The sequence below is a fragment of the Heloderma suspectum genome, chromosome 2 (genome assembly GCF_057233095.1).
Source record: "Heloderma suspectum isolate Gila_16-S chromosome 2, 16-S_ref, whole genome shotgun sequence".
Lineage (NCBI taxonomy): Eukaryota > Metazoa > Chordata > Lepidosauria > Squamata > Helodermatidae > Heloderma > Heloderma suspectum.
The window spans coordinates 170,980,011-171,000,486 of NC_139459.1; the positions used below are offsets into that span (position 1 = coordinate 170,980,011).

At 47.6% G+C, this 20,476-nt stretch overlaps 1 protein-coding gene across 2 annotated transcripts in view; it reads left to right on the top strand.

Moving 5' to 3' along the window:
* The window catches only part of ARHGAP4 (Rho GTPase activating protein 4), a 51,900-nt gene that overhangs the window by 1,896 nt on the left and 29,528 nt on the right, over positions 1–20,476 (top strand). For both annotated transcript variants that reach the window (XM_084836004.1, XM_084836005.1), the window contains exons 2-5: positions 11,717–11,912; positions 13,026–13,188; positions 15,796–15,858; positions 17,684–17,875. In XM_084836004.1, coding sequence (XP_084692130.1) covers positions 11,717–11,912; positions 13,026–13,188; positions 15,796–15,858; positions 17,684–17,875 — 614 coding nt within the window. The remainder of the gene's footprint in view (positions 1–11,716; positions 11,913–13,025; positions 13,189–15,795; positions 15,859–17,683; positions 17,876–20,476) is intronic.

A 20,476-nucleotide genomic window follows, 5' to 3' on the forward strand; every position in this document is an offset into this window, starting at 1 on the left:
TCCCACTCCCCCCCCCCCATCCAGTTCTGTAGCTTAGGTATATAAGATCCCATCAAACTTTATTGTAAGTTGCTTTGAGCAAAGGAAAAGCGGAACGTAGATTTCTTTAAATAAATAGAATTAAATTAAACCGTACCCACCCTACCCCACCTTCCCAGCAACACATGCCACCCTATTATGAAGCAATCTGAGGCAACTGCCTCAGGTGGCAGATCTTGGGTGCCACTGCAGCAGGTTTTGACTGTTTTGATTTGACAAGCAATTTCAAAGTTTGTGTGGGTAGCAGCCTTTGGAGAAGCAGGGGTAGTGCCTTAAAGATGCGGTTTGTCTCATAATATTTTCTTAGAATGGTTCCTCCCCAGACAACATCTTGCAGGTATTTCCCTCCACCACAGTGGGGCAAGGACTCCCAACCAGCCGATGTGTGGGGCTGGGCCGGCCTCATGGTTAAGCAAAGTGAGGTGGCTGCCTCATGCAGCTGATTTTGGATGACATGAAAGGGCAGCAAATTTGTTAGCTATTTATTATGCTTGTATTTTTTATCCAGAGGGAGTGGGTCTTGTGGGATTTGCAGTCTCAGGTGCCAAAATAACGGGACCAGCCTTGCATACTATGTGCCTTGACTTGTTGAAGGGTGGGGGGAATATTTGCTGTTCTGCCTCAGGCAATAAAATGTCTTGAGGTGGTGATATAGCCCTTTAGCTTCAGATAGACAAAAAGCAAAGGCCAACCCTGCACGAACAGATTGGTTTGAAATGCTTAGATCCAAAACTGAGGGTGGGCAAACCTTCAGGGGTGGGCAACTTGTGGCCCTTCAGATGTTTTGGTTTATGACTCCCATGAGCCCTCACCATTGGCTATGCTAGGTAGGGAAGGTGGGAGTTGTAGGCCAAAACATCTGGAGAGCTACAAGTTGCCCACCCCTGTTGTAGGTAAACTGTGGTGGTGGTGGTGGTGCAGTTAGGCCCAAGAGACAGTGGCTGGGTTCACACAGCACGCTAACCGATGATGGTTTATTTTCTGGAACAACCCATGTTGGGTTACCGTGTGGGATGTCCCCCGCCTGAGTGGGTTATTTCCCCCAAATTAGCCACCCTGAGCAAGGGTTATGTTACCTATGGTGGGTTAGCATGTTGTCTGTCACACCCGTGTGGGTTATGGAGATCGCCTATCGAGGTGGTTGGCAAGAGCGGCCAAAAATGCTGCCGCCACTCTACTCCTCTCAAGCGATCTCTATTCCTGCCGCAGAGGAAGCTGGGATACCTGCCTGGCTGGGCAGGAGGACTACAGGAGGAGGAGGGGCGAGGGGGGTTGAAATAAACTACTCTGTGTAGCTTGTTTGCCTGATTGTCCGACAGGAGCACAGTAGGGTGTTTGCATAACCACCTACCCAGCGTAGCTTGCCACCCACTGTGGGTTAGCATGATGTGTGAATGCAGCCAATGTGTTTGCATCCTGGTTTACCCGTAGACTCACTGGTAGCAGTTTTAGGAACAGAGGAAGCTGCCTTATACTGAGGCAGACCCTTGGTCCATCTAGCTCAGTATTGTTGGTACTGACTGGGCAGCAATGGCTCTCCAGGATTTCAGGCAGCCCTACCTGGAGATGCTGGGGATTGAACCTGAGACCTTCCGTATGCAAGGCAGGTGCTTTGCCACTGAGCTACAGCCCCTCCCCCTTCAGCAGGCTCCTCTCTCTGAGCCACAATCATGTTATTTATTTATTAAGATGATTTACACACCTCACCCGTCAATTGCAGTTGTGATACTCAGGATGGCTTATGAAAAAAAATTACAAATTACATCCCAAACAAGGCAGTTGGTGAACCCTGTGTGTGTGTGTGTGTACGTGTGTGCGAAGAATAATCTAGCATCCTTGTGCATATGAATGAGAGAGAAAATATTGCTCCTGCAAAGAGATAGGGCAAGCTGTAAATCGGACTGCAGACTCTTGAACTTCTGGCTCTTGCACTTGTTAGTGAAACGCCCAAATGTTTTCTTCCCGGCCCCTCCGCTGTCACCAGGACTGGAGCAGATGTCTCCTAAGAGGGCCTTCCTATCCTGTCCTCCTTGCCCAGCCTGTACCCCACCTATGCACCCCATCCTGTTGCAGCTGGGGTGGGTGGGGAGAGGCCTCGGATCCCCCCCACCTTTCTCTGTCTTTCCAGCCGACTAATTCACCCTCTGTTATTTTCCCAGCTGAGCTTTTCCCCCCATTGCTCATTGGGTTGAGTTCAGCTTCCGAGTTGTCAGTTCTGATTTTTCAGAGGCTTTTGTGAAGAGGGTTGGGGGAAGGGCTCTGTCCTCTGCCCCCTTGCTGTTCTGCCTTGGGTTTCTGTTGATAAAGCTGGCAGAGGAAGGGGGTGAGTTCTCCTCTGCCTTGTTGGCTCAGTTCTTGTGTGCCTGTTCCCTGCTCCATAACCAGTGGACTTCCAGCAGCTCTGCCACCTGGCCAGGACTGTGATCTTGTACACTCTGTGCCATGGAGGGGTGTGTATGTTGATGGCTAGGTCAACCAACCCCCTTTTGTTCACTTTTGCTATGTCGTTCTTGTATTGTGGCTTCTTTTTACTTTACTGCAACCCCTTCTCTGTACCACAGGTGTTGTATCTGCACCAAGGCTGCCCAAATTCTGTACCAAGAAAAGCTATGAAAATTGAGATATTATGCAAATTCAGTCTTATTTTGCCCATTTTCTTCTGCAGTTTCTTTATTTTTAAAGACCACTTTATGTAATTTATTCTGGTTTTGGTCATCATGCAGAGAAGCAAAAAGGTATCGATGGCTCTAAAGCCTCACTCCCTGACCTCTGGAAATATTATTTAGCCACTCGTGTGGCCTCTGAGATTTCAGTAAGTAGTGCCACCCACACACTTTCAAGCATAATTTCACAACGATGAGGACTAGAAATATGCTTTAAAAAGAAGCAGCTAAGATTCCCAGGAAGATGAATTTTGCACCCAACACCAGATCCCATTGTTCCTGCATTCCCGCAGAATCGCAACATATATCCATAGAATCATAGAATCATAGAATAGTAGGGTTGGAAGGGGCCTACAAGGCCATCGAGTCCAACCCCCTGCTCAATGCAGGAATCCAAGTCAGAGCATCCCTGACAGATGGCTGTCCAGCTTCGTCTTGAACGCCTCCAGTGTGGGAGAGCCCACCACCTCCCTAGGTCATTGGTTCCATTGTCATATTGCTGTAACAGTCAGGAAGTTTTTCCTGATGTTCAGCCGGAATCTGGCTTCCTGTAACTTGAGCCCATTAGTCCGTGTCCTGCACTCTGGGATGATCAAGGAGAGATCCTGGCCTTCTTCTCTGTGACCACCTTTCAAGTACTTGAAGAGTGCTATCATATCTCCCCTCAGTCTTCTCAAGGCTAAACATGCCCAGTTCTTTCAGTCTCTTTTCATAGGGCTTTGTTTCCAGTCCCCTGATCATCTTGGTTGCCCTTCTCTGAACCCTCTCCAGTTTGTCTGCATCCTTCTTAAAGTGTGGTGCCTAGAACTGGACACAGTACTCCAGATGAGGCCTAACCAGTGCTGAGTAGAGGGGAACTAGTACTTCCCAGGATTTGGAAGCTATGCTTCTATTAATGCAGCCCAAAAGAGCATTGGCCTTTTTTGCAGCCACATCACATTGTTGGCTCATATTCACCTTGTGATCGACAACAATTCCAAGATCTTTCTCGCTTGTAGTGTTGTTGAGCCACGTATCCCCCATCTTGTAAGTGTGTATTTGGTTTCTTTTTCCTAGGTGCAGAACTTGGCATTTATCCCTATTAAATGTCATTCTGTTGTTTTCTGCCCAGCACTCCAGTCTATCCAGATCACTTTGAATTTTGTTAAATTTCTTTTTTCATTTATAAACAATTTCTCCACCTGGTCACCTGTTGTCAATTTTTACTTGCCTTACGTGGCCAGGGGGTGGTTATTTACAAGCCTGTCTCTGGGTAAATGTGCTTGAGATCAGTATGTCAGACACACTTACCATGGCCTTTGCGCTCAACTTGGATGCCTTTGTCCATCAACCAGTGAGGCTGTCAAAGAGAGCGCCACTAACTGTGGTGGTGCAAAACCTCTGTGTGTAAGTGGGAGGCCTATGGCTTAATGCCTCATGAACCCAAAGAGCCATAACTGCTGTCTGTCACAGAGCATCAGCTCTCAGATCCTGTAGTTTTTAAGGCTGACTTCCTGCATGCATACTAATATTTGCAGTTGGGGATCTATACAAGACACATGCATGCTGTGTCATTTATGAAAAATGCATACATGTATTTTCCTCTTTCCAATATATATGATTGGCTAACGGGGAAAAATCGGTTTCCCCTTGTATGCATTTAAAACCTGTGACTCATAATCATATGTGCCTTTCCTAACTGCCATTATATTTGTGTATTTCATGCTTGGGTACTTGAGAAGCAGCTCACGGCGGAGCCGATAGCGTTATGCATGTTCATGTGATTTGATGCATGCATATATAATTATGTTCAGAGCTGTGGCTTTGGTTGGCCTGGCCACAGCAGCACTGGTGTGTGCGGGTATGCCATTTTACATGCATTCTTCATGCAATTTTGTCTCTGTCTACCAAACAGAATTTATTTGTATTCATGGTTTCACCTCTGTATACATTAAGTGTATGGGTCAGCATTTTGGCTGTGTGTGATTTACCAAATGACTAGCTTTGCATTCGAGAGTGCCCTGATGCTGGAGACGGTTATGCCAAACAGGTCTTTTTGGGGATGGGAGAGGGAGGACGCCTACCGTATAGAAAGAACAAGGTGTAGAAACATGACAATGAATGGAGTTCTCCACTGAATTTCATAGGTCTATGCAGCAGCTTAGTAGAGCTTTTAAAACTGCCCCCGCCCCCCCCCGCGCGAAAGCTATCTATATGACACTTTGACAGAGGCAGACCCACTGTGAGATATGAGGAAATAGACACCATGTGCTTAAAGCCTCCCCCCACCCAGTGATATTTCACAGGATTGCTGGAATGGGGGGGGGGAATCCTCCCCCCTCCCCCATCCAGTATGTGCGTGTACATGTATGCACGTGCAGCCCCCAGCCAACACCGGATGAAGCCCTCAGGGTTAAAAAGGTTATGCACCCTTTCCTTAGACCAGGGGTGTCTTTCAGCCCAAGGGACCAATTCAGTTTTGGAGAAGCTCTTGTGGGATGCATCCAAGTGGTGGGTGGAGCTAAAGGTAAAGGGCAGGGCTGAAATACCAACCTGTTTTAGGGTGCAATCCTATGCATGTTTAGACAGAAAAAAGTCCTACAGTTCCCAGCATGCCCCAGCCAGCATGTCTAAACATGCATAGAATTGCACCCTTAACTTTCAACTTTTACTGCCGGTAACTAAGCCTTACGAGAAGCATTTCAGCCTTTTAGAAGGGAGGGGAACACACAGAAAAACTGGGAAACCACCAAACGATTAGTGGTCGGGGAAAGGGGAAGGATGTATGACCATCTGGGGAACCTTGGAGGATCAGACCTGGCCCACGGACCTGAGGTTCGACACCCCTGCTCTAGACTGTTGTTTCTATGGGTCATCTCATGCAGCACAATAGGCAACAGGTCTGCTACATCGGAGGGCACAGTTCATTTCACTTGGACATGGAGGTGGTCCAAATGCCAATTTTGCTGCCTTAAAAAATTGCCCCAAACTCTGCTGCCCTTCTTGTCGAATTTATTTGATTCTGTCCCTCCATTCCTCATAAAGAGCCCAGGGTGGCTTCAGTATAAAGTGTTTACAGCATACAATGCAGCAGATGGTTGGAGCGTGGCCTTTGGTGCGGCCGGTGTGTTTAAAGAGGAGCTGTCGTAAGGATGCAGGGGCTTGCTGTGTATTTTCGCTGAGGCATGTAGGAGAGATTAGTTTCATGTTGATGTGTAAAGAAGAAATCACACATGTGGTGGGTGTTTTGTAGAAAGCGGTGTGCTGGTGGCAGATGCAGGAGGGGAGAGGTTAATGAGTGACTATAATGTTTAAACAGTGTTTGTTGGGCCCCATTATGCCTTTTCAGAACAGGGCTAGCTGCTAATTTAGATCACTGGTGCAGCGGTGCCTCTAGTGAGAATATAACTAGAATATAACTAACGTTACTTACACACGCGCGCGCACAGCAGCAGCAGCAGCTAGTGACTCACTCCTTAGGGTTGTGAAGCAGGAGATGGGAGTCTGAGCCCCACCAGGGAAGAGGGGAAATGCCCCCACTCGCCTTTTTCATGACTGGCAAAAAAACTCTCATGTCGAAAGAAAGGCATCTCCTGAGACTTGAACCCACAACGCAAACTCTACAAACCCGCCTCCTAATCACTCAGCCACAGCAGTAGACAACAGACACATCACGGGGCATTTGTCCTGCCACAGACGGCAGGAGCACAGAGGCTACAGGAGGAGCCCTACCAGGTAGAACAGCTCACATTTTACACACAGGGGTCCTGGGTTCAAATCCAGGGTACGATGCCAGGAGATCCCATACCAGGCATGGCTGCTGAACCAAGCAGGAGAATATTGCATGGACCAACAGCCTGGCCCCCGTATAGCCTGGCAGCAGCACCCATCCCACTTGCCATGTACCCTGGGAGGCCTGCCCTCTCACAGTCCAGGGCACCTGAGTGAACAGAAAGAAGAGAGGCCCACTAGCCCTGAGGCCATCATGCCCCCTGACCCCCCCATCCCATACTGAGGGCACCTGAAGCCAGCTCATACTAGGGGGGAGGGAAAGGTTCCCTCTCTATCGCTCCCTAGCAACAAAGACACAACTCACGGTGCCAAGTCAAAGCCTTTATTGAACAGCATCCAGGGCGGAGGGAAGGAAAAGAAAAGACACGTGTGTATGCAGTTGCCAGCCAGTCACCCCGGCAGGGCTCCTGCGCCTTCGACAGTGGCTCGACAGACAGCAGGGCAGAAGGGGCACTGTCCCGCATGGAACAGCTCCTCGGAGGCAACACCCTGGCTTGGTATATAACTGAATGTCATGGAGCGTGCAAGAGTGGAGGAGTCTGCCTGGAGCAGCTGGCTGCCAACCCCACAGAGGAGCATCCGGGAGCATCCTGGTCACTTCTGCAGGTCATGGGCTGGGACTCCTTCCTGGTCTGCACAGAATGGAGTGTGGGATGAATCCTGCCTATGGAGAGCCATGAGCCACACTCGGCAGCTGGAGCACAGAGGCCCTGAGCCTGTGTGCACAGAAGGCGCTTGCAAGACAGCAAGAAGAGGGACTGCTGCCGCCTGAGTGCTCAGCCTCCCCCACAATGGGGCTGCAGTGACTCAGGCTTGGGGTGCATCACGCTGGGTGTAGAGGCTGTTGGTTCTGCTCCATGCATCTGGGTTGTGATCCTGCAAGGCAAAAGTCACTGCAAGAGTTACCTGAAGGACTGCCTTCTCCTGCACCAACCTGCCCGCACCTCCAGCAGCAGAGGCCCTTCTCACTTGCCTGCTACCAAGGCGGTTAGGCTGGTGAGTACAAGGGAGACGGACTTTTCAGTGGTGGCTCCGCACCCCTGGAATCAGCTTCCGTCAGGGGTTCGTCAGGCCCCTTCTTTGCAGGTCTTCAGGAAGGCTCTGAAGACCCACCTGTTTTTGCTGGCCTTCTCATAATCTGTGGGCTGCAGGTTTTACAGGACCTGTAATTTGTAATTTACAAATCTTAATTTACAAATTACAAATCTGTAATTTGTTTTTATAATGTTTTACAGTATTTTATTGTATACTTATTTTTTGGCTGTTTGTATACTTTGTGTATGGTTTTTCATCTTGTATGCTGCCTTGAGAGGGTTCTACCCTGACAGGCGGCCTAAAATAATTTTGAATAAATAAACGTGCTCCTGAGTGTTCGACAAGCAGTGGCAACGGCTGAAGTGAAGTGCTTGGCCTTTGCCAACAGAGAGCTTACCGGTGTGCGGGCAGGAGTGCCTGCCTGTGCGTGCCGGGGGGGGGGGGGGAGAAGAGGAGGTTACTGCTCCCCACTGTTGTGGGGAAGAGCATTATAGTGATACAGGTCAGACAGGACACATGGCACACAAGGCAAAAGAGGATGGAGGGAAGAGGAGAAACATTTGCAGCAGTTGTCCATTACAGCGTGTATTCCCCCTTCCCTTGCTTACCCGTATGATATTTTGACTTTTTTTTTTAATGTTCCTCCATGCTGCCTAAAAATATACAATCATAGATTCTTATAACGTATATTTGAAGAAGTTAATTATAGAGGGGTTGTTGGGAGATTCTTGTGTTTATGGCAGCTGGGTTTGCACATCACAGTTAGGTATAGTGGAAAGGTTTGGTGTATGTTTAGCTTACATTTGCCAGCAGACACTGAGGTGTTATAGAACTTTCCTATCCGGGCCATTTGGTTGTTTTACTTTCCAGCCAAGCTGGCACTGTGTCGAGTGGGGCAATGAAGGTATGAATATGTGCCTGTGTTTGTAGAGTTGTGTGCCTGTGCGGGTGAGAGAGGGGGAACGTGAGCGTGAAAGCATGCACGTATGTCCCCAGGCCAAATAAAACTGGCAGCGTTCGCCTCACCTACATCTAGATGCTGCTGTTGTGTGTGCCTCCATAAGGGAGGTGTGAGCTCCTGATTGTGCCTAGCTTTTGTGTGCATTCATTGAGAAAGGAAGTGAACTTCTGGTCTTCTCCAGACCTGTTTCATTTGGGAGTGATGCCACATATTTTGTAGAAGTACATCTGGGTTTGCCATTGAGTTTACACTCAATGGGGAGCTGCAGCAAACCCTGGATTTAGGCTGGGTATATCTGTATTAATAATATACATGTTTACTTTCCAAAAATGTGTTAATAGTATCCTAAATCAGTGCTGGCTCCGGCTTTGTGGGGGCCCTTGGGCAATACCCCTCAATCGGCCCCCTCCCTCAGGGAGTCTACCTTCTTACCACCATTGTCCACAGCTGGTCTTGTTCCTCTTCCTCATCACTGCTACCATTTGCTTGCTTGACAGGCAGAGTAAGGCAGAGCCAGGGAGTAAGGAAACAGCAGCATCTACTGCTCCTCTTTCTACCACCACTGTTGTCTGGACCAGGGTGAGAGGCAGGTGAACAAGCAGGTTGCCATGGTGAAGAGGAGGAGCTCTTGTCAGTGGGCCCCTTCTGGGCTTGGGCCCTCAGCAGGTGCCTGTTCATGCCAGCCCTGCGCTAAACAAAATCTGGTATTCAGATAATTTTTTAAAAATGTGTAAAGCAGCCCTGAAGTTTTAGGTTCTCAGACTGTGGGGAAGGACATCCTGTGTAGCACGGCATACCTGGAGACTGTGAAGAATAGGATCCCGAGTCAGGTGGGGCATTCTTTCTCTTCACCAGCTGAGAGTTTAGCATTCTTGTTTTCTCTCAAAGAAAGAGGTGGTAGACTTTGCATGAGATGTTCAAGGAGGGAGATACGCCAGCCTGCACAGACTCTTCTGTGCATTGCTGCCTGCAAAGACCTCCATGCACTCACGTATGGAACAATGGGTACTGAGTTTTATTGGTCATGGAAGGAGAAAGTTTAGAAGTTTAAGCTAGAAAAGTTTGAGCAAACACATTGTAATCCTTTTTTGCTTCTTCTTTAAATTGCGCTGCAGCAAGATCCTAATCTTGCTCCCAGACTGAGGCTTCATCAGTCACGAGTATCATTTTTTTCCTTAAAAAATTTTTTTTTTTTTAAATTTGAAGTAAGTTAAAAGTGGTTTGGGAGAGACTTTGCTCCCCATAGCATGCACACTTTATTTTGTACTGCTGTCACTTCTGACCAAACAGGTTTTGCAAAGTCATGAATTTGAGCGGTGGAGCCGCTGTGGAAGGAGGCTCACTCCATTTTGTACAGACATACCTGTTCCTCTCCATGGCTGAGCTTTGTGAAAACTGATTCTGCCACTTTGTAGCAGAAGCTTGCTGTACATGAGTGGGAGGGTGTTACTGCCCTCATGTCCCACATGTGGCCTTCCCAAGAGAGAGCTGGCTGGCCACTGTGGGAACAGAATACTGGCCTAAATAGGTCTTTGGACTGATCAGCACAGCACTGATTGGCCTCCACCTGCAACACCACAAGCCCACTTCCTCCACCATCCCCAGAGTGGTTTTGCAACTTAATTTGACATCTGAAGTAAATAAAATAAAGTGGTGAACAAATGTATACATGAATAAATATTAATGAAATACTTTAAAAATGGCAGCTGGGGGCAGGTGAGGGGCTGGACATTCCACTGAGAACACGGGGAAAGGGGGAAGATAGGCAACAATGTGACAGCAGGAGTAAGGCAGGCTCACTCTGGGAAAAGAAAACACAATGAGACTCTACACTAGCATTTTATCCTGGTACTGTGGACATCTCTACACCAGCCTAAAATCCTGCATTTAAAATGGGGCTTTCTGCTTCCATTTTAAACGCAGGATCACAACGACTCCCTTTTTCAGGTGCTTCCTTTCCCCCCCTCCCCTCCCCCCTTCTCCCCATATCTGAGTCTTCCATATGGTTCATTGATCCTGCTCCTCTTCTTGCCGCTTTTCATCTTTTCACGGAGGGAACTCAAGCGGAACCAAACAGGGTACTTTGATAGCTCATTATCTGCGATCTATTTAAAAACGGAGCAAAGGGCATTTAGTGCAGGAGACGCCTTGGAGGTTCACGGCGTCATGTAAAGAGCCCGCAACCTTCCGTGGAGGAGCCAACTCAGTCGCAGGATAAAAGTGCAGTGTGAAGGGGCCCCCTAACATCTGGCTCAAGTGCAGGGCACACAATGTACTCCCCAACCTGTTGTCCTGTTGCTATTTCCCATCAATATTCTGTTTTTCCCAAATTACTTTTATGGTGGGTTTTTTTTTTGGTGTTTGCAGTTTCCATGCACTACAAAGATGTGCATTCCAATCTAGCGGTTTTATCATTCTTACCAGTGGGAGTGGCTTTAAAGCTGTAGAACGTGTTTTGCAGTATTCCCCCCTCCCCCTCCCCCCATGCCCCATGGTAGGATCTGTACTTTTCCTTCTCCTCCTTCCCTTCCCTGCTTTTTCTTCACACTAATTTTCATGGGATTTGTGGGCAGGATTTTCATTTTTGCAGCTATTTTTCACTGAACACCTATACAACTGCACAGCTGTGAAGAGCTGCGCACTTTAGTTTAAACCTCCATCCCTGCACAGCAGTGAAGGTGTACATGCAGCTAGCAGGCGAAAAGACAAGAGCAAAATGTAATGCCAGCGTGCCCTCCCATTTCTCCTGCAATTGCAGCGCTATACTGTGGCTTGTAGCTCGTGCTATAAACCCATACGATAAAATGCAAATGACCATTCAAACTCCTGCTCCTTTTCCCGCAATTACAACCCTATGCATTTGTGTGTGCTACTCGATCACATTGTAAGCACGGGTGATACTGCGCTGTATTTGGTACTGAGTGCTCCCAGGACAGCAATTGCGCTTTGAAAAAATCCTGGCACAGTGGTGCTTCACAAATAAAATGGGTTGTAGTGTTTTTTTCTACCAATGGGTCCTTTTTAAAGGCATGTTTTGTATGCACCCCAAACCCTGCTTGCCAGAGGCAAATGTGGGGAGAATGTGCACACCACAAAGCGGCAATCCCTCTTTCAACCTCCTCCAGCTCCTCAGAAAAGAGCATAAATAACATGTCTCCAGCCTCAGGTGACTCACAATAACAAGAGTTTGGGAACTCCTGTTGCCCAAACTCTTCCCCATGCTGTGATCTTTGCTTTTCTCTTTCAGAAATGCGCTGGCAGATGGGTGAGCAAGTCCGAGGTCTTGACTCTCAGGCCGAGAGTCGGCAACAGTTACTCCAAGATGTGGCTGACTTCTTGCGCCGGAAAGCTGAGGTGGAGCAGGAGTATTCCCGAGGACTGGAGAAGCTGTCTGAACGCTTCTCGGCTAAGATTCGCGGCTCCAAGGAGCACCAGAACTTCAGGTAGAGCGTTTGGACTCTTCAAAGGGTGGATGGATGTTGGTAAAGTTGCAAAGCAGGCTCCAGTGCTATGAGGATTGGAGAATGGGGAGACGGGGGTGTCAGGAGCTGAGAAAAGGACTAAGAGCAGTTATGAAGTGGACAGGAACTTCCAAGAATTGTGGCCATTAGGACCTTACCCCGAGACAACATGAAGCATCCTTTCCTGGCAGCAGATTTTGGATGCCACTAACATGGTACCCTCCAAATGTGTTGCACTACACCTCCCATCATTCTCAGCTGGCACAACTATTCCCCCCCTCCCAAATGTCACTGTCAAGGTTCCCCTTATGACCTGGACCTCTTGAGCAACTCCTTAAGGATCTCTTGCCTCCTTAAGAGACCCACCTTCCTTCTTTTACCTTCCCCTTTCAGTAAGGTGTGGTTTAAGCTGTAGATGTTGGGTGAGTGACACTCTGGACATAGGGTTTAACTACAACAGTTTACTAGTAGATTTAATTTCTTTAGATTTTTGTTGCTCTTTTTTTAAAAAAAACAACAACCAAGTTTATAAAACTACTGCTGGAGGGGTGAGTAGTGGAGGAAGAGACTGATGGTGTAGGGGAAGAGGAGCAGGCTGATGATGGGAGTGGGAGGGTGGTTTTGGCTAAGTCTGGCTTTGTTTGGATGTTTCCGGAAGTCATCTTTAACTGTGTTTCTATGAACTGTCTTATTATTATTTGCCACAATCAAAAGATCACATACCTCATGATGTTATCAAGTTATCCCACAAGGTGACATAGCGTGCGTGCGTGTAAGTTGTTGCATTGGTACAATGCCAGCCCGGCAGCGCCATGCTCTGATCTTAAATAGTTAGTAGTTTACTTTGGGATGGACAAATCTCTCAGTTTTGGTTTCTCACAGTTTCTCATTTTTCCAGTCTTAATTTTGGTTTGTCTCAGACATTGAGAATTTCTCCATTCTTAAGTTGGGTTCATCCCAGGCATGGAGATTTTTTTTTAAAAAAGAAAGTTTGCATGAAAATTCATAAGCGCCTTTGTGCACATTTCTCCTAATATATGCATTTTTGTCTGCTCATCCAGCCAAGGATTAAAAGGCATCCCTGTTTCCCTGCAGGAAGGACCAAAACCTCCCATCCCCCTTGAATTGCTGGTACACGATCCTCAACCAGACGCGACAGGCAAGCCGGGATCATGGTGCGCTGAGTGAAATCTACACGGGCCACTTGGCACTACGGCTCGTGCACATCAGTGAGGATGTGGGGCGCCTGGCCCGGAAAGTAGGTGCTTTGGCGGGCAGAGGAATGGTTTCCTCATAGCATCTTGACAAAACTATAAAGCAGGGGAGGACAAGAGTTGCCCATCCAGCCCACAGAGCCTTCCTAGATTCCTTGCTGTTAAAACAGCGGGAATCCTCACCGTTATTTTGGATCACAGATCAGAGATAAGAGCAGAGGATGCAGGTGGTGCCTTCCCCGTTGATGGAGTCACCATGTGGGCAAAGTGTCTGAGACTGAGCTGGCAGCTAGAGGAGTTCAGTCACGGATGCTTCACCTACTCTGTCCTCTCCCCAATGGGAGAAGGTGTGGGGCCAGCAAAGCCAGTTCCCAGTGGGTGTGCTGGGACAATCATCCTCCCAATGTGGCCAATGGAGATGAAATGACATCAGGAGGCGTGGTCACGCCCCTTTTGACATGAGGGGCACGGCTACACCGCCGACATTATTTGGCCTGTGGAGAGCTTGGGGGGGGGGGGTGTCATCTGGCCTCTCATCTAATTTAGGTTGCCCTCCCCTGCTAGAAAAGATGAGTGTTGTCCAGAGGCCTAGGGTTCAAAGAACCATTCCCACTGCTCCTGCCCCCTACCTATGCTGAAGACCCACTTTGTCCCTAGCCAGCTAACTTGCCTAGTCTAAAATAGAGAAATGGTAAAAAGAAGCCATTTGCTTTTTTAGCTCTTTAGCATCTGTGGCAGGACGTGCCCTCTAATCATTTTCAAGTCAGTTCAGAAGTAGTTGGGAACCATTTCTGTGGTTGCTAGGCAACTGTGGCAAATATCTCCCTTTTCCACCCCCTGACCTGGCAAAACAGTGGCTGGTGGTCTGAAACAGGGCTGTAGAGGCAAGGGACTAATATGGTGTGTATGTGTGAAGGGAGGGGTGTACAGCTGTGGAGGAAGGGGCATTGCATTAGGGCTGTGAACTGTATCTTCTGGGCATCTTCTATGCTACTTATATTCAGACGTCCTTGAGATGAGCGTGTGCAATCCCCATTCACTTGACAGTCTTGCTGAGCTCTGCTCCCCACTCCTCAAAGCTCAGGCACCCACAATAGTTTCACCATACTCTCTCCTCACAACCTCCATGGCATGGATGGATCCTGATAGCAAGCTAGGGAAGGGGAAGAGGAGCTTGGTCCTGTGTTTGGGACAGAGAGCTGCCTAGTCTTTCCTTTCCCCATTTCCTGGAGTTCTGCGAGGCCTGGTTCAGATACAGTGGAAAACCATAGTTTCCTGCTACATGAATGAGCTTGCAAGAGCATCAGGCTTGCACATTCTCTCCTCCCTTCTCCTCCTCTTTCACAGCTTTTGCTTCTGCATTAAACAAACCACAGTTCCCAGAGTTCAGACATCATAAGGAACTGTGGTTTGTAAACTGTAGTTAATGAAAACAAGCCAATGTCTAAAACCATCCTGGTTGGTTCCCTCTAACTAGGGTTTAAACAAACCACAGTTCCTTGAGTTTGGACTTCATGTTTACTTAGTAGGAAACTATGGTTTCCTGCTAAATCTGAACTGAGCCTATACTTAAAAATTCTGTGCCAAGTTAGCTCATGCTTGTGCAATGAAAAACTGAATTCCATGACTTTTATCATTCATTTGTGTATGTATTTATTTTAAGTATATACTTATGAAAATGTATATATAGTCGCTTGCCTTCTGCATCTGCTGCTCATAGGGAGGAGCAAGGAACTGTCTACAACAGCCTTGCCCAACTTGGTGCCCACAACTTCAACACATCTGAAGGGCACCAGGTGTCAGGAGTGCCCTAGCTGCCTCTTTAAGTCCCCTCCAATAGCCAACTCACGACACAGATGAAAGGGATTCTTTCCAAGGCTTTATTCCTTTACAACTTAATGACTCTTTCAGATGCTAATCACCAGGAACTTAGCAAGGAAACGCACTGGGGTAGTTAGCAAAGTAGCCTAAGCTCCGGGTAAGGCAGTTGGTCCCCATTTGAAGGGGAAGAGCGGGAAAACTCTGAACTTATGGGCTATGGAGAGGTCCTCCCTCTTACTCGGGGATCCTCGGGACGTGACCATTGTTTTAGCGCCAGGCGGGCAGAGCGCTGCCTCTCGGCACCCTCCATCAGGCACCACTCCCTCCGTCTCCACCGAGCATCCAGCAAGATCCCATCCCCCGCTCTCTCACTGCTAGGGTCACTGTCTCTCTCAGGAATGCAGGCAGGAGGAATCTCTCCCTGCTGCTGTGCCTGTGAGAGATGAGTGAGCTCCTCTCCCATGGGTGGTTGGTCCTCCTCAGAATCAGAACTACTCTGGGGCTCTATGGGCTCAGTATCCACCCTGACACCAGGTTGGGAAAGGCTTATCTAGAGCACTAAAGCTTCCTCCCCTCCCCACCCATTCAGAGTCCTACTCAAACCCCTGCCAGATTCAGATATTTGCCAAGCATTATTCAACTACTTGCAAGCCGGTCTTTACAGTGATAAGGACTAGAAACTCATTTTGTTAAAAACAAAAGTGGAGATTCTGATTGTGTCACAATACCAAATTCCATGTCTTTTCTTGCATCTGCAAAGTATTGCAGAATACACACATTCCTGGGAAGCCCTGCCTTAACATTTCTTCCTTTTTACTCTTTTTTATTAGAGCAAAGAAATGGAGCAGCAGATGCAGGATGAGCTACTGAAGGCAATTTCAGAGTTGCAGATGGTACGTGGAAAGCAGGGTTTCTTTCCCTGTGACCATCACCCCTCTAGGCTGCAGGAGGACGGGGCTGGTGACATTGGTGGTGATGACCTCATTTCTTTGCAGTGATGGGAGTACAAGGACCTTTGGAGTTTAATTGTTTTTGCTGCCTTAGAAGTTTGTTTGGCGTTGTACTGCAAAATCCCCATATCTGTCAGTGCGGCTGTCCTGTGGATGTTGTCATTTTCCAAGCAGTGAAGTGGTAGCTGGCTTACATCAATATTGTCAAGGCCAGACTGGGGACCATGGAGAACTCTACCCAAATCTGGAGCTGAAGTGTGTTCTCAAAGCTGGTGCATATTTATTAATCAGTGCATATTTATTAATATGAGATGTTTCAGTTGGCCTGGGAATATTGTTTGTATGACTGACTCTTACAGATATGGCTTGTCATTTTTAGTCAACTACCTTGAAATGTGGCTATATTTTATTATGTGTTCTGCTCTGGTGTTGTTGCGAGCTGCTTTGAACATAGTTTACCAGGAAAGGGCAGCATGCAAATAAACTGATTATGCTCCATGGACCAGGCTGTAATGCAGGCCTCTCTCTGTCCAGTGCCCTCCAGATGTGTTGGACTGCAGTGCCCATCAGCTTTTTCCACGCTGATGCAGGATCACGGGAGTTGCAGTTCAACACATTTGGAGGGCACAGGATCAGGGAAGGCTGCTCTAATGCATGAATGAGCACACAGTCTTGGGTAGCTCCTTAGGTAAGGCTCCAGCCTCACATAGTCGTGAAGTTCCTGGTTCAAACAATGTCCTTTGACCATAAAGAATCTTTAGGATGCTGCTGTTTCATACCAGGGTAAGAATGCGCTCCCACATTGATTAGCATTGCGACAGCAGCACATTGTGGGCGGTATCCAATGCAAGACTATCGCTAATGTGAATTATGTCAAGCTAGCGTAAGCGACCTCTAGCACTACACCACGAACTGGTGCAATGGGTTTTCTGGGCAAACACTGTTGGTGTTGTGCTTGAGGTCACTTACACTAGCGCAACGTGCTTTATGTTAGCGGTGCTGTTGCATTGGATACTGCCCGCTGTGGTTGCACAAGTGTTGTAGGCAACTATTGTTTGTGAGTTTGTGATGTCGTGAGAGTGATGAACATCCGAAGCTGCCTTATCGTCAGGCAGAGGCCTTTCCCAGCACTCCAGTCTGAGATTCTTTTGACTGGACGTGCTTGGGATTGAAACTTGGACCTTGCACATGCAAAGTGTGTACTCTGTCGCTTTGCTCAGGACCCTTCCCATGAACAGTGCAGCGCCTCTCCAAAGGCAGTTGTGCCGTGAGGCAAAATGAGGTGACCACCTTGGGGCAGAGGTTGTTTTGGGTTTCATTATGGTTGGCAGAGATGGGGAGACAGACAGTTCTGACCCACGTGGAAGTTCTCCTGCACGTGCTGTGTTGAAATGGACACGAGTGGCACAAATTGTTGGATATGTGGCATTTTAATGTATTTTAATGTATGAGCCTCGTGTGGATTATATAGATGTAATATATTGAATAACTTTCATTTCAACTGGTTAGGCTACTTGCATTTAGGATTTACAATTGGCGTCTGATCCTCCCCCCCACTCCACCCCACCACTCTGCATTGCCTCCCAAAAAAATTCTGCCTGTGAGCCTCCTGTGATTACACCATGGCTAAATGCAATTGGAAGCTTGCTTTGTGTGATTAGGTCTAAAGGCCCTAAGGTTTGGGGCTCCTCAAGTATAGAAGATTCTGGCTGAACCCCAACTGGGTGTGGGCTGTTATGCTTTTCATGCATGCACCATCTCTGTGCAGGCCATGAAGACATATCAGTCATATCGCATTGACTGTTTGAATGCTGAGGCGAAGCTGCGTGAGGCTGAGCGGCAAGAGGAGAAGCGCAGTGGAGGGAGGCACCCCGATCCTGGAGGCTCCCCTGGCGGGGCAGGGCTTGACAAGACACCCCGTCGCACCTCACTCCGAAAGGTTGAGCGACTGCTGGAAAAGGTAGGCGGGTGGGGAAAACTTAAGGGGCAGGCCAGGTGGGGCTAACTGAGTTAGGAGCCTGTTATTGGAGAATGTGATGCTTTCTAAAAAGATGCTAGAAGGTTCTAGGGGTGATGGTTGGCTATACATACTTATGGCTGCAACACTATACATGTTTATCTGGGAATACGTGCCAGTGAGCATAATGGAAGTTACGTCTGAGTAAATATGCATAGGATTGAGCTTAGGGCTGCCAATTGATTAAATAATTGTACTTGAATGTGTGTGTGTGTATATATATTTATATATGTGCATGTTATCAAACCCCCTATAGGTGCCTTTTAGAGATATTGAGGGCAGTGTATGAGAACATTAAATAAAACAAACAAAAATTAGCAGTTGTTATCAGAAGAAGATGCCATTTTTAATAATTATTTGCTTTTTGAGATCCATTAGCTAGCTCTTCCAACTGGAGAAAGAGGCAATGTTCAAGTCAATGAGATAAAAGCATGTTATTCATGGCTTGAAGTATCCCTTTGCAAGCCTTTGATAATAATGAAGCCATGAAGTTCCAAGAAATTTAGAGATCTCAGATGCTCTCAGATATGGTGTACTTCATCATAATCGTAAAATTTAAATAACTCCAACCTCAGGATGTTACAGTGATGAGTTTCGCAACCTTTAAAATGTACAGTTTCTTCAGTACCCTGCCAGAGAAGGTACAAGACAATGCCACCCAAAGGGATGCCCAGGACAACTGAAAGTCCAGGTCAGACCTTTAGCAAACCTTCGCACTTAGCACTCAGTGTAGCTCCTTTTACTAGTCCTGGCACACCCAACTGTAGGTTGGACCGATAAACTAATTAGTAAGGAGGCTCAATTTTACTCACCTTGTAAAAGTGTGGTGAGTGTGGCACTACTTTCTGAGTGTGATGATACCCAGGCTTCCTCCAAACCTTGGGGAGTGTGGGGAGATCATCCCCACTGTTATGCTGTGCATCAACTGTGGACCTGTCACCCCCACCTCCTTTTGGGGAGAAATCCAGGGGCTTGTTTTGGCTCTCCACTTCCGAGGTGCTTCTGGCACCTCAGGAGAGCATTCTCAAAATGACAGGTTCCTGCTTGAGCCGCAGAGAACAGGGATGGCTTATCAGCTTGGGGCTGCAGTTTCGAGGCGCCTGGCATGCCTTAGATGTGCAGAGTCAAAGCAAGATGCAGCTTTCCCCTCCAGCTCCAAGCCTGTGAAGCAGGGGGTTGCACCTGACTTCGTGCCCCATTTCAGAGGCAGCTGAAGGTCAGGAACAGGACCCAACCCTTCAGGGATGAGGGGCGGGGTCTTGGTGACCACAGAGTTTTGGTTGGCCACCGAGACCAGCCCCAAACTTGTGGATACCTGCTCATGAGTAGTAATTTCACCAGTGAGCTCTAGCCCACAAACCACTTCCTGTCCCTTCTGTGGAGTTCTTCCTTCTGCTGCTGGCTGGGCTGATTTAAGAGTTTGCTCCCTGCCCTTGGTAATAACGGAAGCATCTTAAACACACCACATGCTCTGTGACCTCCTTGGTACAGGCTGACCAGAGCCATCTCCCAAGACTCTTTTACATAAGGGAATTAAGCGATGGCTGCTATCTTAAAGGAATAATAACGTGGGTTACATTTTTCTCCATTTAACATGGTCGTTGTAACAATCCTAATCTATGAATCATTCTCTGACAGTGCAGCATTGAACCCTTATAGATGCTGGCCTGCTGGGGGTTGCTGGAGTTTCCTTTATGTCCTAGATGCCTGTGGTATGGAAGAGGTTATTATATACAGAAGTCCTGAAATTTTCTTGGCATCCTTATTTGTGGCCTTGGAGACAATCCCTCAGCTTTAACATCTTGCACCAATATTGTCCATTGTGCCTCATTTGATCCGCCATCATCTTTTCTAGCTTGAGATTCACCTGCAGTCTTGCAAACTGTATCATATCAGTCCATTAAAGCTATGCCTGTAGCCTTTGGCTCCCATGCTCTTGTTGTACAAGTGAAACAGGAGCCTAATGGAATCAACTCCCTGGCTCTAGGATTCAACCAAGAAAATGCTTTTCTTCCTTCTGACTCAAAAACATTTATTTATTTATTTATTTATTTCATTTCTATACCGCCCAATAGCTGAAGCTCTCTGGGCGGTTCACAAAAATTAAAACCAAACAACACACAATAAAACAATTTAAAATATATAGAACATTAAAACCACAATATAACAATACAACCACAATAAAACCTAGCAGCAGTACAGGAGTTTAAAATACAGATTTAAAACAGCAAAGATAAAAATTTAGAAAGCTAAAATGCCTGGGAAAATAAAAAGGTCTTCACCTGGCGCCGAAAGGAGTACAATGTAGGCGCCAGGCGAACCTCACTAGGGAGCTCATTCCAGAGCCGGGGTGCCACAACAGAAAAAGCCCTCCTCCTAGTAGCCACCCGCCTCACTTCCTTTGGCAGGGGCTCATGGAGAAGGGCCACTGATGATGATCTTAAGGTCCGGGCAGGCACATATGGGAGGAGGCGATCCTTCAGGTAACCTGGTCCCAAGCCGTTAAGGGCTTTGAATGTTAACACCAGCACTTTGAATCGGGCC